This window comes from Durio zibethinus, chromosome 6, assembly GCF_047325235.1.
Source record: "Durio zibethinus cultivar Kanyao isolate XHJ-2024 chromosome 6, ASM4732523v1, whole genome shotgun sequence".
NCBI classification, from domain to species: Eukaryota; Viridiplantae; Streptophyta; class Magnoliopsida; order Malvales; family Malvaceae; genus Durio; species Durio zibethinus.
Genome location: NC_143167.1, coordinates 1,684,048 through 1,699,991, shown reverse-complemented (window position 1 = coordinate 1,699,991; position 15,944 = coordinate 1,684,048). Strand labels below are relative to the sequence as shown.

The 15,944-nt window shown below is 35.0% G+C and overlaps 1 protein-coding gene and 1 pseudogene across 8 annotated transcripts; both read left to right on the top strand.

Annotated features, from left to right (window-relative positions):
* The first annotated feature begins 5,361 nt into the window (after positions 1–5,361).
* Positions 5,362–8,451, top strand: LOC111285213 (scarecrow-like protein 33). Its single transcript, XM_022874532.2, has one exon. The coding sequence runs from the start codon at positions 5,671–5,673 to the stop codon at positions 8,041–8,043; it is 2,373 nt and encodes a 790-aa protein (XP_022730267.2). The 5' UTR covers positions 5,362–5,670; the 3' UTR covers positions 8,044–8,451.
* A 2,942-nt stretch (positions 8,452–11,393) lies between these two features.
* Positions 11,394–15,654, top strand: LOC111285058 (scarecrow-like protein 14 pseudogene; annotated as a pseudogene). Of its 7 annotated transcripts, none has more exons than XR_016342664.1 (4): positions 11,394–11,560; positions 11,967–14,440; positions 14,687–15,042; positions 15,219–15,654. The product of XR_016342664.1 is annotated as a scarecrow-like protein 14 pseudogene, transcript variant X4 (transcript). The 7 variants fall into 7 exon arrangements; XR_016342663.1 differs by having other exon boundaries at positions 15,200–15,654; XR_016342662.1 differs by having other exon boundaries at positions 15,195–15,654.
* The last annotated feature ends 290 nt before the right edge of the window (positions 15,655–15,944 follow it).

The window sequence follows — 15,944 nt, the reverse complement described above, 5'->3', positions numbered from 1 at the left end:
AAATTAGAGAAAACCCAAGTTGAAAAAAGAAAATAGAATTAAAATTATTCGTTCTTTTGGTATCTAAATTACGTGGAGGTACACTATCTCGTTTGTTTGGTTTAGGTCATTAATGTTCCTTTCTGGCATTGTCATGCATCCTTTCTCTTATTGATGGCTTGTGCCAACACTTGCTATGTCACTCTCTGTCTCTTTCACAAAAAGTTATACATGCATTATCTGAGTTTGAAAAAAAAAAATGGCGGCAGATAAATAAATGAAGGGGTTTCTACTCTTGTGGCTGAAATAAAATGGGTTGTCTTTCTTTTCTTGACATTTTTTGTTTCCTCAATCTGAATGTCTGATCATAAAAAAGTGAAGAATGATAGCCTAGAAAATGTTTAAGGATATGTTTTGAGCAAAAACATTTGTGGACTGAATAAAAAGGGAGTACAAGTTTTCAAGTTTTCACTTCAGTATTAGCTTTGACAAGAAAGAAAGAAAGAGAGAGAGAGATGGGATTTTCAAAGTAAATTGTCCCATTGCTTATTTGTGGATCAATTTCCTTCCACACATGATTAAGCAAGAGTAGTTGGATGGGGAAATTAGTTGAATTAATTATCATTAATCAAATTCATTAGCAATTTTATTAATTAAACAAATTATATCGAATTCCATATTCATTATAGATAAAAAAAAAAGGCATGTAAAATTGATTAAAAGAAATTAATATTAAAAATAAAATTTAAATTTTACAAATGAAATATTTAATCTATATAAACTCAAGCAATTTTTATGAACAAAGATTTTGATTGTTGAGTTATTCATGAATTAGATTTGATAAAAGAAAAAAAAAATGTAATTCATTGCATTGACTGGATGTGACACTAAAAACTTAGATGAGAGCCTAACTTTTACTTAAACGTGATAATTTTAAATATAATACGATAAATATAAAAATAATACGATTTAAAATTTAAATAAAAATTTATAAATAAATTTAATAAAATTAAAAAATATATTTTTTATTTTTATATAAACACAAACTATAATATATAATTTTTATGTAAAATATAATATAGATACATAAATTATCACGTCTACTTATATTTTTGTGCTAACAAAATTCTAGAATTTTGGGCTTAAGACAACTTCCAAGCTCAGCTGTCTATGATTTCTGCTCAGCAAAATCTTTCAAGTTTAAAAATAACAAGCAAAGTGTTAGTTTAGTTATCAAAAGTCCATTATGAAAACCAAGAGAAGCCCAAAAGCTTGCAAACTCATTAACTCAAGGACATAATAATTAGCCCATTAGAACTATAACACATCCAACATCGTTTCCCATGCCCAAGAATCCATAACTCAGCCCAAACATTTCAGGATCGATCAATTTCCCATGTGTCCTATTCGACAGGCGAGCGTGTCGCGTGGTATTGGTGCATGTTTTGCTTCGAGTGCATATGTCATGATGTGTCTTTCGATGTGGGAAGGGAGGGACCGCACAACGCGTGGACTGAGAAACGAGGGAAACAGTCCAAAGAAGAAATCGAAATTGTCAACTAAAAATTTCTAAACGAACAAATCTCTTTCTTTTTTTTTTTTTTTCTGTCACCCAAAAATTCTAACTTTGAAATGACTTGCGAGAAGAGAACACAATATTCTTCAACTATGAACATAAACAATACGTGTAAAATTTCAAGCGTGCACCAAAGAAACATAAATGATTGAAGAAAAGAAAAAAACCTAAAAACATGTCACACGATTGCTGGTTTAGCTTCTTTTTCAATAATTTCAGCTGTAAGGATTGAAGCATACGTAATTAACATGAGCAAAGACTCAAACTCTCTTTATTAAACTATAATTAATTTAGCTTTCACTGGTAAATGTGAACACAAAAGGGAACCAGAAGAATTCAATTCAAACCAATAAATTGGAGGAAGAAAATGGGATTAAGAAATTTAAGTTGTGAGGTAATTCCTAGGAAAACAGGCTGATCGTGACACCCTTTACAAGGAAATATTTGTTACTTGAATTAAACTATAATTTTAAATACGATATAATAATCATACGAAAATGATATAAAAAATTCTACGAAATGAATGCAATTTAATTTAAAAAATATATTTTGCATTTGATATATTCATATAAATTTGAGACGTGGATTGTCAAGTCTAACCCTATGCATGCATCGTCAATTATGAAATGCCCACTAAAAAAGTGTTTTCCTTCTGTTTCTTTCAGTGACTTTACCTTCGGGTTAGCCTTCCCTTTGTTTGTTTCAACAGCATGCAAGCTCAGCTTGTTGAAAAATCTAAGGTAAAGGAGGAATGTATGGGGCAAAGAAAACAAAGAAAAGGTTGACTGAGGGACCACCCTTGGATGAGAGGCACATGCAATGGATATAGGTTCTTATAACTTACTCTTTGGTTCAATTAGGGCTGGTTTCAGTCTCAGTCAAACCAACAAAAGATGAAGGTTGGTGTAGTTGGAGGTTGAACCACTACCAAACCAGGCACATTTTGTAGCATTCTAGACTATGTGAATACATCTCTCAACGTTATACGTATCTTGAAAGCTTTCTTTGTTGTTCTCGAATTCAATACCCTTTCTCTGACAAACCACGTCTTGCCAACTTTTTCTTCTGCTATTGCTAACAAAACAGCGTGTTTTTTTTTTTAAATAAAGCTGTTGCTTTGCTTCGATCCTGACCTGATAAGGATAGAAAGGATCAACGAAATAATCAAATAAGTTAAGGGCTATAAACAAGCAAGATCATAGTTAAACAAATTGGGTCAAATGCTCAAAGCAGAGAATGCTAAGAAAATAATGAGCTCGGTGCTCACGTATAGAAAGTAATGAGCTCACCAATCATCGAGCAAAAATGGTCTTCTGGATTAGTTTCTCTATTTATTTAATCTTTTTTTTTTTGAAGTGGTCTTTCTGGATGCAATTTTATCTGGGGATTGTATTTGTTAATGATTTTCACCTGTTGACTTCTTGAAAACTGTTGGTATTTTTTATATCTAAAAAGAATTTGAAAAAGCCATGAAAAGAACCTACCAACCCTACTATTTTCAATTTGATTGAAAGAAAGAAGCAAACCAAATCATGTGGATAAACTAAAGTCCATGATTTCATGTTAGAAGGGTTAACCAAAAATAAAATATGTGACTTAGAATTTTGATTTAGCATATAATTTATTTTGCAGGTTGTTATATAATAAAAAGTTGTAAAAAAAAAAAATCATATGTGAACTATTGCATATCATATATACATAAACATAGTCAGCATATAAACAAGTCCAAGTAATGAAATGAAAAAAAAAATTATATTAAAGATTGAAGAAAGTCTAAATAGAAAAATAGGAGCATAATAAGAGTAAGTAGAAAGCCCATGAATTAAGTGAAAACTACGACTTAGTTAATAGTTAACATACACCCAAGTAAGAATGACATTTGAAACTTTCCAAGGTAAACTTGACTAAATCTAATTAAAGATTACATCGGTTGAAATGGCAAATTTTTTTTTGTTTTTGTTTTACTACACCACACGTGAGACCAAATTATACAAATTATATGTTTAGACTTTGTGGTAAGGTATAAATTTCTACATTTCAAAATTTAATTTAAATACCAAACAATCAAATGTGGTGGTATTCTTTTATATATATATATATATATATATATATATATATATATACACACTAACAAGGATCATCTTATATAGTGTAAAATTTAAAAAGTTTTATATATATTTTTAATATTTGATTTTAATAGATTCAAAAGATAAGAGGGACAAGTAAAAAAAAAAGAAAAAAGTTTAATGTCATCCCTTAAATTTATTAAAATCAATAGTTAAAAAATATGTAAATTAAAAAAGTTTTATCGATACAGAGAAAGAGATTCTAAGTGTTGAATTTTAATTCTAAATTTGATAGTTATCATTTCTTGAGAATAATTTTATAAATCAATTAAATTAAATTTTAAATTTAATTATATTTTTTATACATGAAATTTATATTTAAAAATGATATGTACTTATTTTGAGAAGAAATTCAAGGATTTTTTTTTAAAGTAAAATCCAATAAAAAATATAAACTATTCAACTCAAATCAATACAATACATAATAATTTCAAACTCGAACTTAATACAATAACATAAAAAGCTTACGTTTCACTTGATGACTTATATAATTTAGATGTAATTTTTAGACTAACATTATAATTATTTTTTTTTTTTATTATATGTATCACTATAAATTGTTTACCATCCTGAAAATAATAATTTCAATATCTAAAAATTATAGGCATAAAGGAAAATTTTATTACATTTGTCAAATCCCTTCATAAATTCAATATGTATAACTCAACTAAAAACCCCACAAATTAAAATTCAAAATTAAATAAATAAATTCATTATTAAATTAAAGTTTATCAAAATAAATAACTTAATTTACGTATCTCTATACCTAAAAAAACTCTCCAACAACCATGTGATTTGATAAAATACTAAACTTTAATTTCAATGATGAAAAATCAAAACTCTAACAACTTTAATTAAAAAAAAAAAAAAAGAACTCTCCCCTCAATCCGAATTTTAAATTATAATATCTAAAGTACTTTACAATCACCTCAAACTTACTCCAAACTTTCATGTCAGCATATTAAGCCATAGAGTTAACTTTCGTTGTAACGATTGATAGATGCTTGAGAATGTTGAGCTAACTCAACAATGAGTGAACTGAGTTGTGGGTGTTGTTCAAGTCGAACTCTAATAAGGTTATAACTTATAAGACTTGACTCGTTAACGCTCCCGTAACATGGTTTAACTTTGATGTTTGATTGGTTTCACTTCCCATGTGGACTTTGACCCAAATTGCCCAGATTCATATCATCGGGACAGGCATCGCTTTCACGTTCAAGCCAGCTATGTAAAAGCTGCTTGGTGTTAAACTCGTGTAAAAGCCGCTCCGTGTGAAACTATGTCCCACGTTGTTGACTTTGGAGGAGAGGGAACAGTGCAGATTTGTCTGTATGACACTGAGAAAACCTTCCATCGGATAACACCCGATTTCAAATCAATCGCAATCAGCCCCAATAAAAAGCCACCATCTACACCAAGTTTGTGGCCGGTGCGGTGACATTTCCACTTGCGGCCTAGTATTTCCACACAAATCCGATTTATTTATTAAAAACAAAAAAAAACAAAAACAAAAAAAAAAGCATTTTTGTTTTTTTATTCCCGTGAACTTTCAAGATGCAATGACCTGTATTGAGAAGGACTTTCTTTTCTTCAGTTCTTCGATTTTATAAACGCCTTTTTTTTTCTTCCGCTTGATTGCACCAGCTCTAGATCCTAGGTTGTTCTCTATGTCCTCTCGTGCTCTCAGGTACGAACTAATTTTTAGTTTTCTGTTTGAAATTTAGATGGTTTTGTATTTTTTTCTTTTCTCCAAGGTTTCTTGTTGCTTAGTTTCTAGAATCTTTGTGTAGGTTTAGTTATGCTGGGTTGGGAAAAGATTTGGCTTTTTAATTGTCAGCCTCCAAATTTGACAGCTTTTTCTATATGGGTTGTTCCATGTCTGTCAATTCTTAATAAAGATTACAGAGAAAACCTGTTTTTGTGTTGAATTCTATGGTCTGTGATTAGGTTGTAAGTTTGGCCTGTAAAATAATAAAGTAAATTAAAATTATGGGTTCACAGTTCAATGGGTTCCTTAATTCAACTAATGGTTTCAAGTTTGATAATGGGTTTATTTTGCCTAATTCAAATGGATACTCAAAATTTAAAATTTCTAATGGGGTGGGATCAAATGACCAATTTTTAGATTTCAGCTCTATAGGTGTCCCGTTTTTACCTTCTCTAGGTTTGGATAATTCTAGCACTTCTCCGTCATTTTTGAGCATAGACAAAGAGGGAGATTCTTTCTCTCCTTCTGATGACAGTGACTTCTCCGACACCGTTCTCAAGTACATAAGTCAGGTGCTTTTGGAAGAGGACATGGAAGAGAAGCCCTGTATGTTCCATGATTCGTTGGCTCTTCAAGCGGCGGAGAAATCTCTTTATGAAGTTCTTGGTGAGAGCTATCCCCCACGAAATCAAGCCCGTCCTTGTAGTGATCGAAGTGTTGACAGCCCTGATAACTGTTCTTTTGGTGCTTCCAGTGATCATAGCACTTATACTGGTTCTAGTTCCTGTACTAGCAATTCAATTGATTCTTGGTGGAATGGTGATTTTGGGGAAAACAACAATAAACCGTCTTTGTTGCAAACAAGTATTCCTGAAAACTTTGTTTTTCAGTCTACTGTGAATACTGGTTCTCAGTCTTCAGCTCGTTTTCAAAATGCTAGTGCTAATAATGGGAATGGATTGGTGGGCTCTTCTATGAGTAAGCTTTCAATTCCAAACTATTTTAGTCAGAGTGAATTGGCATTGCAGTTCAAGAGGGGGGTTGAAGAAGCTAGTAAGTTCCTACCCAAAGGTAAACAGCTGACTATTGATTTTGGGAGCAATGGATGGACTTCAGAGTTGAAGCAGAAGGCTCCGAAGATGGCAGTCAAAGTGGAGAGTGATGGGAAGGAGTACTCACCGCCTCGGTTGACAGGAAAGAAGAATCATGTGCGAGAAGATGAAGATATAGAAGAGGAGAGGAATTACAAACAATCGGCAGTTTTTGGGGATGAGATTGAGCTATCAGACATGTTTGATAAGGTGTTGATTTGTTCTGGGAGAAAAGGGCAGTCTTCCGCTTGTAATGCTGACAAGACTTTGCAGAATGGACACAGCAAGACATTGCAGCAGAATGAGCAAACAAATGGAGCCAGTAGTGGGAAGGCTCGTGGCAAGAAACAGGGTAGGAAGAAAGTAGTGGATTTAAGGACTCTTCTGATTTTATGTGCACAAGCTATCTCGTCTGATGACATCGTGACTGCTAAGGAACTGATAAAGCAAATTAGGCAGCATTCTTCGCCCGTTGGTGATGGGTCTCAGAGATTAGCACATAGCTTTGTTGATGCCCTTGAAGCACGCATGGCTGGCACTGGAACTCAGATTTATACCTCTCTGGGTGCTAAAAGAACGTCAGCTGCTGATATGTTAAAAGCTTACCAAGTTTATATTTCAACCTGTCCATTCGTGAAGATGGCAATTTTTTTTGCCAACAACAATATTTTGGAGGTAGCAGAGAAAGCAGCAACACTTCATATTATAGACTTTGGTATTTTTTACGGTTTTCAGTGGCCTGCTTTAATCCATCGCCTTGCAAACAGACCCGGTGGTCCTCCAAAATTACGCCTTACAGGAATAGAATTTCCCCAACGTGGCTTCCGGCCTGCTAAAGGAGTCCAGGAGACTGGGCATCGCTTGGCAAGGTATTGTGAGCGTTACAATGTTCCATTTGAGTACAATGCTATTGCGCAGAAATGGGAGACAATCGGAACTGTGGACCTCAAGATTAATTCCAATGAGGTTGTTGCTGTGAATTGTCTGTTTCGGTTTAGGAACCTATTAGATGAGACGGTAGTGTTGAACAGTCCAAGGGATACTGTTCTGAACTTGATTCGGAAGATAAATCCAGATATTTTTGTTCATAGCATTATTAATGGGTCCCATAATGCCCCCTTTTTTGTCACACGGTTCCGTGAGGCACTCTTCCATTTCTCAGCCCTATTTGATATGTGTGAAACGGTTGTCCCTCGTGAAGATCATATGAGGTCGATGCTTGAACAAAAGTATTATGGGCGGGAAATCATGAATACTGTGGCCTGCGAAGGCACAGAAAGAGTAGAGAGACCTGAGTCATACAAGCAGTGGCAGGTTCGTAACATGAGGGCTGGGTTTACGCAGCTTCCATTAGACCCTGAACTCATGAAGAAAGTGAGAGATAGGGTAAAGGAGCGCTACCACAGCGATTTTATGGTGGATGTGGATGGCCAGTGGATGTTGCAGGGATGGAAGGGTCGAATTATCTATGCATCTTCTGCGTGGATACCTGCTTCGGACTCAAACTACTTAAACAGATCAATTAATGGAAGTCTTTCCAGTTTAGGGCCAAGCTTAGTGTGATCATCGTAAAACCCAGGAATTGACATCGATCTTTAGGATGGTGGTTCTGCAATGGCCCGGCAGAAGTTTTGTTTTTACCTCAGAATGAACGAAGGTTAAGGAGCCGGGGTTTGCATTAGTTACCATTTGTGACATGGGAGTAATTCATGCTGGAGTTTCATCATGACCTGGCAGTGGCTTGTATTTGATCAAGCCGAGTTGAAGTAATATTCTGCACAATGACAATTCCTTGAATGGCTCCTTAATATAAGAGCATATATTTGATTGTGTCATATGCTACATAGCTTTGTACATGGGCCCTTCGGCGCCTTGGACCTAGTCTTTTACCCTAATGTAGTTAGTGTAACTTCATAGATGATGTAGTGTACTATTTTTATCCACAATCCATGGCCTTTGTTCATAGTCTTACGACATTGAATTTGTGGCATTGGCTGCTGCTGCCAACATACTTTCTTTTCATCTTTTGGGGATCGTCTTACCCTGACTATGCCATTTACATTTCAACATGTTGGAGAAATTTTTCTACAACATAGATAAAAAAAACCAGGCGGTGGCCCCATTAGTCTACAAAATTTGAGGTTGAGATATTTGGATAATCCAAATGAGAAAAAGGTTAACCAAAGAACAACACAACTTTGACAAACTGCATTTACCAGGAGTAATCTTCTCATTTACTCTGACCAACTTAGCTTACCACTATTTTTTTTCCAAATTTTTTTATGACAAGTCCTCAACTAATGGAAATTCATTTCACAGTTTCCGCCGGAGTCGGCTTCAAGCAAAGGCAACCAAGTCCAACCAAACAAAAAGTTGAATAGATGGAGCATTTACTCTCCTGGTGCGAGACATAAGCCAATAAAAGCATAGAATTGATGGACATGGTGGTGAATAATTTAATCGGCTATGGAAATGTTCAATGTATCAGTAGGAAAAATGGGGCCAGTGGCACATATTTTAATGCAATATTTTATGTACTAATCCATCAAAGAAGGCATCCTTTGAAAGTCATTAGAAGTTAAAAAGAAAGACTTGAAGATAAGAATACTTGGTTAGTACATCAAAATGAATTTGTTTTGAGGAATTAAGATTTTGAAGTGGAAAGGTTACCTAGAAGGATATGTCTAACTCTTTTTTAAAAGCTTGGCTGCTTTCTGCCTCTGTCAATGAATTATAAACAACATAGAATATTAGAATTGGGTTGGGAGGTTGAATCAGGACCAAGCAAATTGGTTTTCCTTTGCTATTCTACCCATTAAGCAGGATTTGGATTGGGAGATTGACCACACAAAAATTATTCTATGGCCAATGAGGACCAACCAAATTCTCTCCATTGTCAATTGTCATGAGTTCTTAAGAACATTTAAACACAGAAAACAGGGGTCTGAAACTTTAATTCAAGCAATATTTGAAATCCAAGAGAAAGACAGAGAAAAGAGAAGAGAAAATCATGGAAACATGATCATGAGCTTTGATGACAAAAAGTAGTATTAGATTCCATTTTTGAGCTATGAACAAGAAATCTTTTAGGTTAAGTTAATTAATATACTTATATAGTATATAGTATAATCATAGGCATTGATGTGACCCCTCCAACTCTCACAGTTATAATGGGATATTCTATTTTTATACTATCTTGTTTTTTAAGTGATCTAAATATACTAAATCATATAAAGGAATTATAAAAAAAAAAGTAAAAAGAATCATGGTTATATATTGAACAATAAGTTGTAGTAATATTTTACAGTTAAATATTATGAATGGTGTCCTTGTTTATTTTCAGTTGTTTATGGTACTATGGTCACTTAAACTATACAGCAAATTATAATTTTAATTTAATTAGTAGCAAATATTTTTTTTTTTAATTTTTAGGTTTCATTTGATTAGTATATTTTATTTTTATTTTTATAATATAAAATGAACTGAAAACAATTATAGTACGTTGCATGACAGACAGTGAATAAATAGAGGTTTGACAAAATCCAATGACAATTTGATGGTGAAGCTAATTTATATGTTCTTCAGAATGGGTTTGGTAGATGTATGAGTTCACAGACGTTGAAAACTTGAAAAGTAGTATTAATACATAATAATATAAGTAAAGCTTTGAGACCATCCATTCCATCAGGCGTCAGGATTCACATGAACCGTAAAAGATTTAACACTTAATTAATATAATTAACATTATCTCTAACATTATTTTTTGTCTGATCTCAGATCCTATGTTGGGGATTCTTGTTTCTCACTAGACATACCAAAAAAAAAAAAAAAAGAGAGGCTTTGACTGCTGAAAATTGTTCCAAAGAGAGAGACAAACAAAAGAAGCCTTGATTTCCAAGCTATGTACTGAAATCGGAGCAGTTGGAATTTCGGGTCAGCGGTGGCTTTTGGCTGTTAGACTATTCTGACTAGAATTTTCTTTGCAATAAAAATCTTACTCTTACTATTCTGACTTGATATATGATGGAATGTTACTTGAGTATTTAATTTGTGCAATACAAAGCTAAAAAATTAGAGCAAATTTTGAGTGATAAATCACTTGCCATTTCCATGTTTTCATCTGGATAAAACTAGTTTACATATTGATTGGCAAGGTGACAAGAAGAAAAAGAACAAAAAAAAAAAAGAAACAAAAAACCGGACAAACCCAATCTGTACATGTGAGCTACTCGAAGGCTCAATGCGTATGATTTTGGCCTCTATTGCAACTTGACATGCTGCTGCTTCTTGTTCAGTTGTTAGTTCAACTTCAATGTCAGACAGGGAGGAGAGGGACCCCAGAATCATATTTATACATAGGCATCAAAATGGAATTCGATAACCTAATCCACTACACGCTTTCCAGTCAAATTATGCACGAAAAAAGACAACAATTATTTATGGTGTTGGTGGTTTACTTGGAAATTTTTCTATGTGAATTTGAAATTAATAATATTTTAAGATTATAAACATGCTTTCATTAGAATGAAATTCAAAGTGCATAATTCCTTTTTTAATACTGAAATTTGTTGCAATAGTTTTAAAGCAAGATTTAATATCTTTAATTTTCAATATACATAAATGGAAACTGTCTCAAATTTGGATAATTTTCAAATTATTCATGAACATTAAACAGTGATATAATATTCTGGTAGTTCTGTCAGAAAATTAACAAATGTTTTACAGCAATTACTTGGATTGGATTTACTAAGAAAGGTATAGGTACGGTGTAACAAAACGAAAAAGGAAAGACGCATGCTACGGATACCATGTTGACTAACCAATGGCAATAGCCGCTGAAATAACGGGGCCAACACTCCGAAAGTCTTTCCTGAATTGTTTGATAATTGGTAGTATTTGTCTTAATTCCTCTCGTGCAATTCAGAGCTTCATCCCCTTGCTAGAAAGTGCCTTTCTTTCTTCTGTTCAAGTCTCAGGGCTCAGGCTCACCCTTTTCTTCTATTCTATGTAACAGACCAGGTCCAGCCCTGCATCTATTCTTTCCTCTTACTTCCTCTTAGGTTCTCTCTCACTCTTAAAGGTATGTTAAGTCTTGTTTCTTACTGCTTCTCTTCTTCATTTCACTAATTTACCCTTCAAGTTTTTCACTTTAGTTGAATTGGGTCTTTCTCTGGTATTTGCATCCCTTTTGTATGATTCATTTGTTTATGCTTCTTTGTTATGTGTTCCCTTTTCTGTGGTCTTTTTGTGATCTTATTTGTTTAGATATCAGAAAGTTTGAATCTTCAAAGGGTGTAGTCCAGAGATCACCATAAAGTTTGCTCCTTTGATGCATATCTTATCTGTCATGTTATCAAATTCCATGTTCTTTTGGTCTGTAGTATGGTTTTTCTTAGTGGGATAGGCAAATTGAGCTTCCTCTTGTCTTGCTATTATAAATTGGAGATGGGTTTTTTCAGGGTTTGACTTTCTTTTTTGTGATGTAGGATTGGGTTTTTTAGATGGCCATGGATCCAAAATTCACTGAATTCTCTGATTATATAAACGGTTATAGAGTTGAAGATGACACATTTCAACTCAATACTGGTCAGTACCCAAATATCACAAATGGATTTGAGTTTAATGCCCCCTCTCCAGATCTTAGCTTTATGAATATGAATCTTCCTGTTATACATCCTGATCCGGACCCGGGTATTTTTGTTCCGTCCATTACTGTAAGTTCGCATGGGAGCTCGTTTTCTGCATCCACAGGCTGGAGTCCAGAGGGGGAGTCTTCCTCACCTTCCGATGACAGTGACTCTACGGATCCAGTTCTCAAGTACATAAGTCAGATGCTTATGGAAGAGAACATGGATGATAAGCCTTTTATGCTTAGCGATTATTTGGCTCTTGAAGACGCAGAGAAATCATTATATGAAGTCCTGGGTGAACAATATCCTCCAACTAATCAAACCCAACCTTTTCTCAGTCAGAATACGGAGAGTCCTGATAGTAATCTTTGTGGTACTAGTAGTGATTATGGTAGTAATGACCATTCTAGTACTAGTATTACCACCAGTAATGGGACTGGTAATTATATTGATCATCAGGGGGTTGGTGAAGTTGGAGAGCCTGCTCCTTCCTTGTTACAGGCTCCTCTTTCTGGTGACTACTATTTCCAGCCCACTTCGCAACAGCCCAGTTCACAATTTCCTGTCAACTCAACTAATAGCTTGAGTAACATAGGTAAGGGGGTGATGGAATCTTCTGTGAGCGAGCTTCTAGCTCAGAACATCTTCAGTGATAAGGAATCTGTCTTGCAGTTCCAGAGAGGGTTTGAGGAAGCCAGTAAATTCCTCCCTACTAGTGATCAATTAATTATTGACCTAGAGAGCAACACATTTCCCATGGGGCAAAAGGGTAAGGTTCCAAAAGTTGTAGTCAAGGTGGAGAAGGATGAGAGGGAGAATTCGCCTGATGGGTTGGCGGGTAGGAAGAATCATGAACGGGATGATAGGGAATTGGAAGAAGGGAGGAGTAACAAGCAATCGGCAACTTATACAGAAGAGAGTGAATTGTCAGATATGTTTGATAAGGTGTTACTTTATAATGAAGCAAAACCTTTGTGTTGTATCGATGAAATTGTAAAGCATGGAGAGACCAAAACCTTGCAGCAAAAAGAACAATCAAATGGATCCAGCATTGCAAAAACTCGTTCTAAAAAACAGGGGAAGAAGAAAGAAACAGTGGATTTGCGGAATCTTCTAATTCTCTGTGCACAGGCTGTTTCTGCTGATGATCGTAGGACTGCTGGTGAACTGCTAAAGCAAATTAAAGAGCACTCGTCCCCTCTTGGTGATGGAACTCAGAGGTTGGCCTATTTCTTTGGAAATGGCCTTGAGGCACGCTTGGATGGCAGTGGAGCTGTAATTCACAATTTTTATGCTTCTTTAGCTTCCAAAAAGACAACAGCTGCTGATATCTTGAAAGCCTACAAACGTTACCTTTGTGCTTGCCCATTTAAGAAGCTAGCAATTTTCTTCGCAAACAAAATGATTTACCACATGTCTGAGAAAGCAAGTGCCCTTCATATTGTTGATTTTGGTATCCTGTATGGTTTTCAATGGCCCATTCTTATCCAGCATCTCTCAAAGGTACCTGGTGGGCCTCCTAAGCTTCGTGTTACTGGAATAGAAATTCCCCAACGAGGCTTCCGTCCAGCAGAAAGAATCGAGGAGACTGGTCGTCGCTTGGCAAAGTATTGCGAGCGCTTTAATGTTCCATTTGAGTACAAACCTATAGCAGCTCAAAACTGGGAAACCATCCAAATAGATGATATCAAGATTAATAGCAATGAGATGCTTGCTGTGAATTCTCTTTTCCGGTTTGAGAATCTACTTGATGAGACAGCTGAAGTGGACTGTCCTAGGAATGCTGTGTTAAAATTGATCAGGAAAATGAACCCCGATATTTTTGTTCACTCCATAGTTAATGGATCTTACAATGCTCCCTTCTTTTTTACAAGGTTCAGGGAGGCTTTATTCCATCTTTCTGCAATATTTGATATGTTTGAAAATACATTATCTCGTGAAGATCCAGCAAGGTCGATGTTTGAGAGGGAGTTTTATGGGCAGGAAGCAGTGAATGTTGTAGCATGTGAGGGCTCGGCAAGGGGTCAGAGGCCAGAGACATACAAGCAATGGCAGATTCGGATGATAAGGGCAGGGTTTAAGCCACTTCCATTGGACCAGGAACTGATGAAGAAACTTAGGGATAAGTTGACGGCTTGGTACCACAAAGATTTTGTAATTGATGAAGACAACCACTGGATGTTGCAGGGATGGAAGGGCAGGATTCTTTATGCTTCCTCTTGTTGGATACCTGCATAGGAGTCTTGACTGGAATATTGGTGGAACTGAGAACATGACCAAGATATTCTTTCAGGAAAGACAGGCAGGATAACTTTAGAATATGGGCAAAGGTAACACTTCCTCGCAAGTTCGTTTTGTCTCTCTCCTTTTCTCTTTTTCACTCTTTCTTAACACGCATGTACACACACACAAGTTCGTAAATTGTGCATGTGCTCACAAACATATCATTTATATACATGCTTGCCGCAGGATTATATATTAGAGGTGTTAATGCAGTATGTTAGGTGTCAGTTCTTTTGTTAATCAGCCTCGGCACTTAATTAAGGAGCTGACTTTTGCTCCTTTTATTTACGCAGATTAGATATGGCTACGCTTGCCTTCTCTCTGAAGAATCTTTTGGAGTTAGAGGATTCTAGTTGTATGCACTGTTTACAAGATCATGTACATTAACTTCAACTTGGCTCATCTAGTGATTTGAGAGTTAGTGATAACGCTGTGTAGTATCATTTTGGAGTTGGAATTACGGGGCAAACTATCTACTGAATAAAGCTTTGGAGAAATCTACGATCTTGTTTTTTAGAGACTGTACTAACTAAATGTCTGCTGGCTTTCATATCCAGAAGTTGTATAATCAAATCATGTTCTTCCTTTCCTGGTTATTTTCCCTCTCAGTGTTGGTGGCTTGGGGGGGTTTCATCTCAGCTTTTTGCCTGTAAATATTTCCATGAGTTTGATGTACTGCATTTGTTCAATATTAGCCTATGAAATTTAAATTTTGTAGAAACCTCTTTTACTACTTTATCTACGTGTGAATTGACTGTTCTATAATTCTGTTGTTTCCCCTTTTATGGCGGTGATCGGAAGCAAAGGCGTTGTTTTGTGATTCAGGAGGAGCTGCTTGACAGTAAAAACAGTACTTACTGATTCTGTTACTTAATGATTCATGGAGAGAGAAAATCAGTTTTGTTGAGTGCTGCCAACCATCAAACTTCCTAGTTCCACCTTTAAGTCTGACCGAGGAAGATTGTGAGCCCATGGAGGGAAAGTGAGGATCCAACTTTTTTTCCTTATTATGAAAGAAGAATTGAAGATTCAATTGCCAAAGGACAAAAGCAAGGGATAGCCTGCTAATTCAAACACATTTGTTTAGGAACTTGTTTCATGTCATTGAGTTTGTGAAATCACATTTTCAATGCCATTGAGTTAAAAATCATATGAAAAATAAGATTGAACACACTTTTCATTTGAAGCCCTGTTTGAAGAAGATAATATGAACAGAAAATATCTGCATCAATGTATAACAAGATTTTTCATTTTTCTTTTCTTTTGTTCAGACCTAGTGTCTAAGTCCTTAACTGGCACTACTAAGTCCTTAACTTTTCAATTCCACATTTTGCCAAATAGCAGTCTCTTTTGAAGAAATAGCATGAAAAACACAAAATTCTCATTGATTATGTACTTATACAATTTCTTAAAATGAAGTGTTTTTTTTTCTTGTTCTTATTATCACTCTTTAAGGTTCAATCCAAAACTAACTATAACTTTTGAAGGAAATTCTTCATATGCAATTCAGCGTACATTCTCTTACTGTTTCTTTTTCTTTTCTTTAACTTG